At 39.7% G+C, this 13,479-nt stretch overlaps 1 protein-coding gene across 2 annotated transcripts in view; it reads left to right on the top strand.

Annotated features, from left to right (window-relative positions):
* Nucleotides 1-2,053: 2,053 nt before the first annotated feature.
* STAC (SH3 and cysteine rich domain) overlaps nt 2,054-13,479 on the top strand; it is a 73,657-nt gene continuing 62,231 nt past the window's right edge. For both annotated transcript variants that reach the window (XM_086468243.1, XM_086468244.1), the window contains exon 1: nt 2,054-2,161. In XM_086468243.1, coding sequence (XP_086324369.1) covers nt 2,054-2,161 — 108 coding nt within the window. The remainder of the gene's footprint in view (nt 2,162-13,479) is intronic.

The raw sequence follows: 13,479 nt of genomic DNA on the forward strand, positions 1-13,479 counted from the left end.
TTTGCACCTGGGCAATTCCTCTGGCTCTGAAGAGAACAGTCAAAGACGCTGCTGTATTTTAGAAATGAAATCCTTGGAAATAAATTCTTTTACTCTACCTGCCAAATCTGTCCCTCTGAGCTCTATGTTTCCTTTCTTCAGTCTCGGTTGTCTCTGACACTGCCTCGACAGCAGCTAGTGTTCTCTTTTTGATCTCCATAATGGTGTTTGAAACTACAGGCCAAATAATAGGTTCCACACACAGCCTCCTAAGATGCACTTTTACTCTGAATTAAGTATAAATAGGATTGCAGCATTTCACGTTATTGTCTGCTAAAAATTTCAGTTCCTTATATGCTGTATTTCAAAGAAATAAAGCTCTTTTTTTCCCCATCTAACTGCCAATCCTGAAAATTCACCAGGCAGTCAAAAAAAAAGCTGGATTTTTTCATGGTTTCGCCATAGCTTTATTAAGAATACAGAGGCTGCAGAGCAATTTCTGCTCTGGATTTCATCTGTATAACCCCTACTGTCTTGAAAACTTGCCTTTACTTTCATGTGTGGATTTTTTGAGGTGGAGGGGACCTGCAAGGCGGCTCCAGGTAGCAGTTATGTTTCTAAGGGATGGAGCTGGAAGGGAATCTGGTACCCTTTCCCAGAGCTACAAGGTACTGAAGCTCCTCTGACTTAGACCTCAGCAAATTGCCTCCAAACACCTGTACCTCTAGTATAGATGAACTAAGTGACATTTTTTTTCTTCCAAGATGTAAGTGTTGCTTATTGGAAACATGTTTGTGTTGGTTTTTTCTGTTTTCTTTTTTCTTTAAAAAAGATGTCTCTATCAGCCATACGGACTGGCTTCTGCTCTGAAAAGCGTGTATCTGGTGGGGAGTGCATCCATGCAACCTTCCACAATATGGACCTTAATTAGAAAGGGAGAGAGCTGACGGCCACCTTTGCAGCAGATTTAAATCAGAGGCAAAAACTCGAGCAATACAAAGCAATCTGAGCCAGCCAGCAAGTTCGTGCTGACCTTCTGCCGGTACTACTGCAGCCCCAAGCGTGACTTCGGGTGCCACATCCTCAGGAATGATGGCACTGGGGGAAGCCAGCGAGACCCTTCCTGATGGCTGCCTCTGCTCTGTTGCTGCCCGATGGAGTGTAATCACTATGACAACCTACAAGTATAGGATGTGTTCAGCAGCGGGAGATCCAGCTGACCCTGATTGCGTGTGCATGGCTTATAGCTGGGCTTCCCTGCCCAGGAGGGGAGCAAGGAACACGTGGATTCACAGGTGACTCTTCCCTGACTCTGTCCAGTCACTTGCTAGCAAGTATGGGATGTAAGGCAAGGTGGAAGCTTTAGAGAAACTGCGTAGCTAGGATTTTAAATAATCTTCTCTGAGACAAGGTAAAGGAAGACTCATTTTTCTCCTCTGTTCCTAGAGCCCTTCTTCAGGAAAAGACATAAGAATATAAAGCTGCCCTTCAAACTCTGCCTTCTCCAGCCTGTTAAAAGGTAAAATGTTTCCAAACCTCATTTACACTGCCTGTCTCTGTCTACATGTGTCTGTGTGTGCATGCATGCACACGTTACTTTCTTTCACTACTATGACAGCACATGCTCCTCCAAAGCTATTCACAGCATTAGAAATACAACTCCTCCCTCCAGTGCCCCGTGTGTGTGTGCGTGGCTCGGGCTTTCTGCTTCGGCTCACTCCCCTCTGATCGCGGGGCTGACAGTCACGACTCTGCTCCACACCTCTGGGCTTCACACGGAGGGGAGGAGGATCACGGAAAACACAGGCACACAACTGACCTACAGAGCCATCGATAACTTACTCCCCTCACAGCAGAATTGCATAGGGGAGGGGAGGGAGGAAGGAGCTGGGGGAAGGAGGAGGAGGAGAAGGAAATAAAGAAAATCCAGAGAATTCTAGTCTTGCAAATGTAGTGAAACCGAGCAGTCTTTCATTTGCTCTAGAAGAGCAGAGAAGAAAGGGGGCATTAAATGAAAAACAGCAAGAAAGATCTGTAGATTTTTTCCTGATAGTAGCAGTGTTTTAGAGGTAAAATGATTCCTCCAAGCAGCACGACTGAAGTCAACGTGGATAGCGTCGAGAAAGAGAATGAAGTGGAGCAGCCCCCCTCTCCAGCATCAACTACCAGCCAGGAATCAAAGGTACTCAGAGAATGAGGGGGTTTTATTTTTTAAATTATTTTTTTGTCTCTTTGTTTGGAAAAGAGATGTGTTGCTTTGATTTTTATTTGGAACCCTGTGCCAGGAGCAGGGGTAGAGTGCTCTGAGCCACCTCTGGTTGCAGTGCCTGCTCTGACACTTCTACTTCTGAATTCTCCCTGTCACCTGGGCAGCTCAGGAGTCTGAACAGGAAAAATACCTGTCTTTTCAGATGTTTAGGTTTGGGGATTTTTCCTTGTGTCTTCTCTTCCTTGTTACAGTAAGGGCCTGGGGAAGTAGCGGGGCTCAGGGAGGGGATCGATGCCAATAGATGTTGTTAGCTATTTTCACACCAAGCATTAGATCACTTAAAGGGCTTTGTCCATGGTTGGAAAGATTGATTTTTCTTGCATGTTCACAGAAGACAATTTTGCCTGGGGGCTTGGGGTGTTTCACCTGCCTCACCTTCTCTGGCAGACCTATCAGTGAACTCTCACTATTTAATGAGCTAGCAGTTGAAACAGGATGCAAGTGACAGTTTTGGCATAATAATCCTTATGTACACCATGCAGAAAAGGATTTTTTTTCACAGCCTTTTATTTTTTTATTAATATCTAAGTGTGGTTCAATTTACCTTACTGAAAACCAACTTCCAGCTCAAATAGCATGGCCTCTGGATTTTCAATTGACTTGTATATGAAAAGTTTTTCTGCCTGCCAGTATGTTACTTGGAAGATAGAGAGGTAAAGGGAGAAAAGCAGTAACTTCATATAATGAACATTTTTTGCAGCTTACCTGGATAATGTGTTTTTACTGATCATCTGTTGCTTACAAGTGATATCACAATATCATGACAGCACCTGACAGATCTTCCTGTGAAATTCATAGCCATGCTATGTGCTGTGTAAACATGTAAAAACAGGGAGGTCCTTGTCACTAGGAGCTTACAGCAGAGTAGAGACTTAGGAGGTAATGTAAGAGCAAAACAGCTACTTGACAGGGAAGGTTTGTGCTGGCCTAAGTTTAAAGGCAGTGGCTGCCTGAGTAACGTGGGAAGACTGCTATGTTATTCCGCAGTTATAGCTAGGTTTCTGGAGAATGAGTCAAAATTGTCTGTCTGTGTGGGCAGAGTTCTGACGTGGACTTTGGGATTATATTTTTTGTATTAGATGTTACACTCCAAGGAGGAGAGTTAAGGTATTCCCCGTGTAAAACTGCCGCTTTTTAAAAGAGCTCTCCCAGTAGCAATAGCATACAGTATTCACTATACACATCCAGCACTACTGGGACACAGCTGCAGTCTTCCTGGTTAATGGGAAATTAAAAGTAAACAGGTATTGGTTTAACCCTAGGCTTTAAGAGGATCTGGTTGATTAGTATCTAAATTCCTATGCTGAACAACTTCTCTAGAATTGCTGAATTGTTATTTGGCTCAGCCCCACAATGAGGTCCTAAAAGTAAGTGGGGCCTTCACTGTGCTGCCAGCACCAGCTCCTCGTGTACTGGGCTGTGCACAGGGCCTGGTGGGCTGTGTGCTCCCTGGAGTCCCAGCACTCGCAGCTATGGTCCTCACTCAGTGCTGGGCAAGTGGTTGTGGAGCTCAAGGTGCCCCACACATGTTTAGGCACTTCATTACAATGGTGCTTGAGGGAATTTCCCACTGGGTCACAGAGCACTGTGCCCAAGACAAACTGACCAGTATGAATCCTACACTGAGAGAAAGTAAAGCGCTGCATGTAGGATTCCTTCTTGCTGTTTGTGCATCCATGCACTGGCAAGGGTGACAACAAGAATTAGGTATATCTGGCCAGAGAAGAAATAGGCTACAAAATGGTTTATAATCAAATGTTATTATCATCAGTATTTTCAGTCTTGTGAGCATTTGATGCTATACACTGGAATAGGCAAAATCTATGACTGTGCAGTTGATGTCGTTACTTGCATACAGATATTTTTAGTAAGCATATAATCTGTATATTTGTATTTTAGAACTGCAAATACGATCAGAAAGCATGTTGTATTGTCATTTCAGTAGATGGAGTCAAAATAACCTTCTGATCGCTGGGGTAATGAGATAAGCTTTCTTTTTTTGGTCCTAGTAAACAGCAGGATGGAAAAATTCTCAGTGATTTCATAAAGATGTTTTTTGTGCTTGGGTTTTTTCTAAGAGAATTGATGTATTTCAAAAGCTAAAGACTTTGACAAAGGCCTGCCTGTGTGCAAGCTTTTATCCCGTGGTGTCCCCTGCTGAGGGAGCTATCCTGTCGTTCACAAAGGGCAAGCTTTCTTCAGGTGCTGTCTATTGCATAGGTTAACAAGTTCGTGTCTGCTGCAGTTACTCCAGAACAGTTTGTGCAGTATCTAATTATCCCACAACGACTTGGTTTTGTGGCAAAAGACTATTATGACTCCAAATACGGGAACAGAAACAACACGGATAATAGCAACTTTCAAAATGCATTTGAAAACATTTCAGTGGAAAAACAATTTTGAAAAACTAATGTAGACCTAACGTAGCAAGCTGGCTTCCAGTCCTGTGTAATCGTAGACAACTGTGGAATTTAGTAAAGGAAATCTAAAATTTGAAGGAATATGTGTCTGAAGAAAAGATTCCTACACCTGGCAATACTACAGTCCCTTGTAGTACTAAAGTCCAGAAAAAGATTTTATCTAGCACACTCCAGTCTGCACTCAGAAGATGACACAGAGGAGATATTGCAATTCCTGACTAGTATGAGTTTGAGAGACAGAACTCCAGGTTGCTACCAAGTAGCTTGAATTTGGAAGAATGACTTTTATGTTAGTCACACACCCCTGTCACAGAAAAGCAGCTCTATCTTTAATAAATGTTAAAGCCTCCCACCACCTATTCCTATGGATTAGGAACATATTTACAGGTAAGCACACACAGATGCTGAAAGACTAGACTCTCGTGTATGTCCTCATCATCATGAGTACCTTAACGCTTGGACCCAGTACAGCTGCTCAGAATGAGGAAATTGAAATACACTCTCAATTCACCACATTTCATGGGCTCTAAGAGCAAATCCATTTACATGTTCTAAGTATGTTTGCCTTCTGACATAGTATATATATTGCTGTATGATGTGACTGTGTCTTTTGGATTATGTCCTCAAGTACCTCACACAGAGTACATCCAGTGTACTGTCTTATTAATGTAACTTCAAATAGGTGTCCAAACACCTATTGTAACTGCGCCATCCTGTAGCACTGTATGTACTGCTACTGTGCTAAAACCCCTAGAGCTAAGGTTAAGAATGTTGTAAAACTAATAATTTATTAAATTAATTTATTGGCTCTTGAAAACATTTACTTCACACCTAATTACAACTTGGGTGGACAATTAGTTTACTAGGAGAGTAATTTTATGAGTGTACCGTACAAATACAAGTAATTGCTAATTTTATTACATTCATATGTTCGTAGTTGTGGCTCCCACCTGTTTGAGCCCTCCACATCTGGCTTCCAGGAAGGCAAATTACTAGTTTGCCAAAGACTTTTGTAGATCTATAACTCAGTGAGGGAGGAAGTCATTAGCTAATGAATCCTAAGGGAAAATTTCCTCCTGGTGGTAGCAATTAAGGACACGTTGCACACAGGTACAATCACTAACTTAGCAATATAAGCAGAAATATAGACGTAGCAATCAGATCATAATTTTGATAACTTTTATATAAAGGTACCTTGGAACTTAGTAAAGGAAACCTAAAATTTGAAGGAATATGTGTCTAAAGAAAAGATTCCTACACCTGGCAATACTTCTTTATGTTTTGGTATACTTGGCACATAACTCTGTTAGAATTATCCTTCTTATATTTAACTGGCATTTCTATACGAAGAAGAAAGAGCCCATCTTCTGATTTCTTTAGGTGTGAGTCAAGTCATTATCACTGTATTATGAATATTGACTGGGAGTATTCATAGACAATAGAGCGTATCTTAGAAAATTCTCTTACCATTTTGAAATTTTAGGGGGGCCCTGAGCATCTATGATGTTCGAGCTAGTTATCAGCAGGGTTGGTCAGCACTGCTGATCTTCAAGTTGTTAGTGTTTCATTTCAAGTATCTTAAACATCTTTCAGGCTCTTTCATGCACCTCAGAAAGGGATATCAAGCCCTGCCCCTACCATTACAGGCAATCTGTCATGTGAAAGTTACTTATTTGTAGATATCAGTAGACATATGTGAAGACCAAATGGTTTTTTTCACACCTTTGCCCATTTCCATCTACTCTTTGTAAAGTCCAGATATAATTGCGATGTACTGCATTCACACATCTTCAGTGCGATAGCTTCAAAATCTTCCTCTGACCCACAACTGGGCCTAACAAATTGCTTACACTTAGGTCAGTTATGTAACTTGAACAGCTGAAAAATGAGAAAAAAATCTCAACTAGACCTCCAGAAAAATATGGCATCTGGACCATGTATTTCACAAAATAAATGAGTCTTAGTCTGATACTTCCATACACTGACTATGTAGTGGCTAGTATTCAGGGAAATGCAGACCATTATTTTCAAATTCAGGTGTGGCAAATCAGGAGATGTAGCACAGTTGTTCAAACATTAGCTAACCTGATATGTAGTACATAAAATGGAAGTTGCTGGAAAGTAACAAGCCAAGAAAAGGATTAATCATTGAAGGTAAAGAGGTAGCCTTCATTTACATAGAGCCCCACATTGGTCAAGAAGATTGAACTTACTTTCCCCTGTCCTCCTGGTCCAACAGAGCAATATCGCTTACGTAAGGTTTCAAAACCAGGTGTTAATATTAGATACTGAACTAATGTAAACAGCTTGAAACTCTTTGGATTTTAATAGGATTGCATGGGATTTAAATCATGTAGGATTTGTGCTATGCTGTTAAGCAGAGATCTTCCCCACTTAAAGAGTTAATACTTTATGAGGTTCCATAGATGGTTAGTCATCAATTAATATTTTAAAAGGGCAGGGAGTATGGTGTACAGTTAGTGTTTCACCCACCACACCAGTGATAAATATCCAGTATGTGAACTACTGCTGTAGTCTTCAAAGGAATACCAAACAGCTTAAAAAAATCCTGTGAAAGGGGAAGAAAAAAAAACGGTTCTCATTTTTAATCTTACCTCCATGCCTCTGCAAAAAATGGTGAGTATATACTGTGAAGGTAAGACTAAGTGAAAGAAATGAGCTTAAGTGTTTTTATGTGTTTTGATAAAGTGTTAGGACAAATTATGTGCAGGAAGATTTCATTAATAGCATAAAACCAATACTCTTTCCTATTAATAGTTTCTTGAGCAGACTTATTCTTGTATTTACATTTATTTTGACTTTTCTCTCTTACTTTTTTTCCAGTTAAAACACTCAGGTATCGGTTTAGCTTTGATATATATTTCAGATCAGTTCCTAGGCACACTGAGATATCTAAGGCAAAATAGAAATGTGATCAGTTCATTGTCTTCTATCCACACTTTAGACTTTGCCAAAATGAAGAAAACATTTATTACTTTTGAAAAACTAAAGACGATTTGGCTAAAATCTGGTGTGGTAAAAAAAAAGGGATATACTAAAAAGTGCAAATTTTCACTGAAACAAAACATGTTGTTTTCAAAACTGGAAGACAGTCTAGTCCTACAGTCTCAGGCTCTTATGCTGTATTTTTTTTCATAAAGTAATCCTGTTGAATTCAGGTTTTACCACTACTTTTAAAAGGCTCTCCCAATACCTGGATGCTCTAACATCTAAGGGATGCCCTCTGCTCCGCTCATCCTTCTAATTCCAGTGTAAATTTATTTCTGGCCAGCTTGTGTAGCATTGTAATTTTGATAATGTTGCTTTAGCTTAAACATCTCTTTTCCATTCTTGGTGCAGCTTTCCATCATGTAAGAATAGACTTTTACATCTCTTCCCCGTCTTTTATTTTCTATATTAAACAAGTCAGGCTGACATAAGATAAACCGCCCATTCTTCATCTTGTTCTAACAGCAGATCTATGTACCTATTTCAGTTTTGAATAATCTCTCTTGAAAAAGGGTGACTGAATTTGTGTGTGGTATTCTATGTGAGATCTTGTACAGTATCACTAATTCTTCACTAGCTTTCCCAGAAACAGTGCTTCTGATGTCTCCTAGTCACCCCTTCGTCAACCAGAGGTCTCCATTCTGTTTCTCTGTAATTTTCAGTGGATCCAGAATACATTTGTCTGTCCTCATTTAGAATGTTTTGGATGAGGTCTCAGGTGCACAAGCTTGCATTTCCACAGCTGAATGTCATCACGTTTCTATGACTCCATTCCCCAAGCCCCAGGCCTCCTCAGTTTTGACAATGCCTCCAGCCTCATGTCAGAGGGAAATGGCCTTACAGCATTCCTAATCTTTGCATCAAATTAATAACAAAAATACAGAGAGCAAGATTAACCCTAAGACTAGGCTAGTGTTGTTCTTTGAAAACTCCACGAATGACTTTCCTTCAGCCTAGTACTTCTCCATTCAACAGTAACCATCTCCCATTGAAATTTCCTTAAAATTTCTTCACTACTTCTATTCGTTTCAATCATGGCTAATAGATTTCCTTTTGGTAGCACACTCTATAATTTTAATGGAATCCAAATAGAATCTACCTTTGACCTAAAACATTGTCTTTATCTAGAAAATTATTCATCTTATCCAAGACAACTTGTTTAGGATGATTGACTTTTTGTTTTTGTTAAGCACCATTGGGGTCAGATTTATAAATCTGTATTTGCTGGGGTAATTTTTCCTGCTTCTTGAAACAGACTTCTATTTTACTTTGTGAATTTCTGACTTGATAAAGCTTGTTAAGAAAGTTGTTTCTAGACTTCCAAAGTAAAATTTTGTAATGAAGATTAACTGGTTTCTTTTCTCACTTTCACCTCAGCAGATACATCAAACTGCTTTTTTTAATGCCGTAACACCCATTTCTGCAATCTCTTTTCTGTTACTCCTATTATTTTGCCCCAGGTTCATTGTTCTGGGAAGAAAGGAAGATGAAGTGTTTGTTGAAGTTCTGAGGCAACCTTTTATCCCATACTTGCTGTATTACAGCCTGTTTCTTCTTTTTCTTTCCCTAGCCTGAATCAATCCATTGACATTTCCTTAAATACTTTTTGCCAAGGACTCGCTCAGCTTTTCTTGACAGTTAACATGCTTAGAACTAAGGAAGTCTGCTTGAAAGCTCCAGTTTTATTTGTACACCAGTTTGGGGTTTTTTTCTCTATTTCTTTCTCTCGTTCCCCTCCCCACCATTCTTCGTGAACTCTTTGTTTATTCCAAATTTCCTTTTTGAGGTAACTATTTTCATGCAGTTTGCCAGGAGCACACATTCATAGAATCTTTTTATTTCTTTTCTTTTCATATTCCAGGTAGTGTTAACAGATTTACTTTGAAGAAATTTTGTGCCTCTTACACATCCAAGCACATCCAAGTATCTGACTATTTCTGATCAGTTGTGTTTGTCAATGAAGCATGTCTCTAATCCGATACCTCAAGGCTAGCAAAGGGCAAGGCTGTTCCACAACCCGTGGTCATCTGTGTTTATCAGCACTCAGTACTTGTTGAGAGCCAGCACTTGTTAGAAGACACAGTGACCTGCTTGCACAGCTGTGCTGCCTTCCAGACCACTGCTAAGACCTTCATACCTTCTGATAGACACTAGCTTGGGTCCTTCTGTGTAACACTCCAAAGTATGATATTGTCTAAAATATATCCCTAGGGAGCTGAGAGCACTGAAGACTTGAAATTTCTTCAAGGGAATGTAGCGCATCAAAGCCTATCCTTTTGAAATCCAAAACATGGCTTAGAGGTTTGTTTTTCTTTATTTAATTTAAATGGACTTTATTTAATTTAAATGGAAGTAAATCTTGATCACCTGATAGAAAAATGTAATTCCTCGTGTGACGAGCATTTCTCCTATTGCATGCCTGAGCCATTGCTGTATAATCTTTGTAGGTAGAAGATTGCATATTTGATAACTATGTGCTCATGCTTGTCAGGCAGAGGACTAATCTTTCAGATGTGAGCACGCATTGAGTATTCTTAACACAGTATTCAGTCTTGCACAACTTCTAGTTGCATAGGCAAATAGTCATTCAATGTTAAGTGAGCACTGCCTTTTCCAGGCAAATGAATATCTATATTCTAGCTAAAGCATAAGCAAACTTTTCATGTTCATAAGCAAAGAGGACCATAAGAAATCTATGTGTGAATGACTGAAATATCTTGACCTTGTTTTCCTTTGACATATGCCTCTGCTCAAGGAAACTCCCTTGATTCCATAGACCGACTGATACGATATATGCTCCTTGTCAGGGATTTAACTTAGGAACCCTGAAAATATATTTACAATGGATGTCTGAAAAGCAGCCTTCTTGCATCTTTGACATCAGCAGTTAAATATGACAAATGGTTTGCATATCTTCTTATTTAATTAAAAAAAATATTCTCATGTCTGTATACTCGCATAAATGTGCTAGATACTCATAGAAGATTTCCCATTGACAGGTCAGCATTTCTTAGCTGACCTGTTTTTAACTGAAGGGAATAGTTTGCTAAGCACTGTCAAATGGAAATGTTAACAGTTTAGGGGCTGTGGTGGCGAAACTTAAAAATACCATGGCATGAAAAATTGTGAGAGAGAGGTGTTTCCCAGCTGCAGGAGGCTGCAAGCTCAGTATGGAATTGCAGACAGAGTCCTGCAGGTGAGTAACAGCAACAACTTTTCTGTAGACATAATATGCTCCATTTCTGAGTGCCATTTAAAAGCTTTATTAAAATGCCATATAGGCACTCCTTTATTAATGAAGATCATTTTAGTAGTCTTGTGTTCTGAACAGAAAAGCAAAATTCAGCTGACCTATAGTAACCGATGATTAGATTTAATTCAGAAAGGAGCAAAATACTATAAATCGGTATTCACTAAGCTATTAAAATCAGCATTTAGAATACGTTTTTTTCTTAGCTTATTCATCAGAGTAAGACAAAGAAATGTACGCTATGGAGGTACAGCTCAGGTGAGACAGCAAAGTCAACCTGACATTTTTTTATAGCAAATACTGCTGAATACGATCTCGGAGACAGACTTGCATCTCCATTACCCCAATATTTGACTTCATTTCTGTTTTTACAAAAATTACGTATACATAGTGAAGGGAGACATCAACTTGTTGGCCAAGAGTTAGATTTTTGGCATGATGCACACAAGTCACTTCCTCGAACACCACATATACAGGTGTACTATTCATTATTGATTTGCCAGCATTTTCTCTACCAGTTTAAATACTGTGGTAGCAATTACCAAAACCAAAATGTCTCTGGATTGAACTGAGAGGCTGAAAACCTTGACCCAGCCTCACTTGCCTTTGTGCATACACAGGGTGAGAAATGGCCTTGAACTGGGCATCTCTGTCCTCACAAGTCAAGAAAAGTGTACAAGGCAAAATACAACATGGTAAACTTGGCAGAGTGCCACTGACTTCTGTGCAGTCAAACTGAGGTTCCAGTTGTTAAGATGATCAGGTCCATATGTGTTTTTAAAATGCACCTGCTGTTATCAATCAGTATCAATCAACTCAAGGATCCAGCAGATACAATTTTTGTTGTACTTCTTAGTATACTTATAAGTATGCGTAACTCATTTCTCACGTATGTTCACATATCCTCTTTTAATCCAAACTATCTAATTAAGGAATTATTTACAAATAAACATAAGGTGATTTGTAATGATTTGCCAGACGTTTCTGGTAATGAACATTCCAGTGAAACGTGTGCTTTTGGAGTGCTATTTTTCCTCCTTTTTTTTTAATGTCAAAGCTTCTGTTTTTGAGGAAATGTTCCATTTTCTTATTGTGTAAACTTTTGTCAGGAAGATTTCCCTGGTTACAGGTGAAATTTCCAGTCAAAAGAGGAGAAAAATGCGTCCTAGGTTAAATCATACCCGTAATTAGAGAGCAGCTTTAGGTGGTTAAGTTAGTATCTCTGTCTCCCTGTGTTATAAATGAAACACGGACCAAAATTGTTTTATCATAGATGATTTAGAAGAAAAGCCTGCCTTATGTGCTCTAAATTAGCCTCTCTGAGGGGAAATCTTTTTCTATTGACGATAGCAGGCAGCTACAGCTGAGTTAAAAGCTTGAATTTAACTAGGGTGAACATCACTGTGGATCTGTCAGAGAAAGGTCTTGAACCTTTCCTACAAAAACTGGTCAGTCATCTGTTCCCCAGCAGGTTAGTCTGTCTGACTTTCCCCTCTTCTGCCTACAGCTCTCTCAAAGACATTGTGAAAGGCTGCAGTTGTTTTTTATGACAATGTGGAACAAAAATCATTCAAACGTTGAAAATTTTTGCTAAGTGGAATGGCTGTTTTCCAGCCAGTCCTAGAATGGAAAGTTATGCACCTATGACAAAAAGAGAGAAAAATGTGAGCCTATCCAGGCTTCAAAATGTGAAGTGCTGCTATTAAACTGTAGCCACAAGATGAATCATGTACCAGTTTCATGAAGTATGGGCACACAGGAGTCTTTGGCAGGTTCACAGCAGTTAGATCTGTCTCCTGTAGTTAGTTGTAATGACTAATGGACTTCCTCCTCCTGGCCATTAAAGATCCAGGCGAACATTTAACTTTTTTGCTAGCTTACCCGCTCACTCTCTGCCTTTCAATGTTTCTCTCTTTCCTCTCTGTTCCTATTCTAACCAAAAGCTTTAGTCTAGGACCAGGCTCTCTGATACAATGAGCCAATGCAAGGTCTGTCTTTACAGGAAAAACTTCCAGGCTTCCAAGCTCAGCCAAGTTTAAAGATTCCTGTTAAGAAAATGGATGGTGGTTCTCCTGTTAAGGGGAGGGACCTTTTGTAAACACTGCATGGATGCTGGCACTCATGCCATAAGTACACTTGGGAAAAAGCAAACCTTAGTTTGCACTTTCCCTTTCACCAATACCCGAGCCACACTTACTTTATTCACAAAGAAATGCTTTAAGTTGTATTCTAGTTTGCTTGTGTTGCCTGGTATTACATGGCCTGTTCCTTGCGTATGGATACCTATTTATCTCTTGGTGTAACTCCTGTTTCTTTATATGTATGTGCAGGAAACTATACGTAAATACATAAAACCTAGGTGATGAGGTAATAAAAAAACATTCCTTACACAGAAGAAATTAAGCCCTCCTCTTAGTCTCCCCTGTCTTCTTAGTCTCTTCCTTTCTGGGTAGGTAGTTGAAGACTAATGCAACTCAGGAGATCCCTTTTCAACTGCACTGCCAGTGGAGGGTTTTGAGCTCCTGCCTCCCCAGCAGCTTAGGCTCACACAG

Source organism: Leptosomus discolor, chromosome 7, assembly GCF_034619465.1.
Source record: "Leptosomus discolor isolate bLepDis1 chromosome 7, bLepDis1.hap2, whole genome shotgun sequence".
Taxonomy (NCBI): domain Eukaryota; kingdom Metazoa; phylum Chordata; class Aves; order Leptosomiformes; family Leptosomidae; genus Leptosomus; species Leptosomus discolor.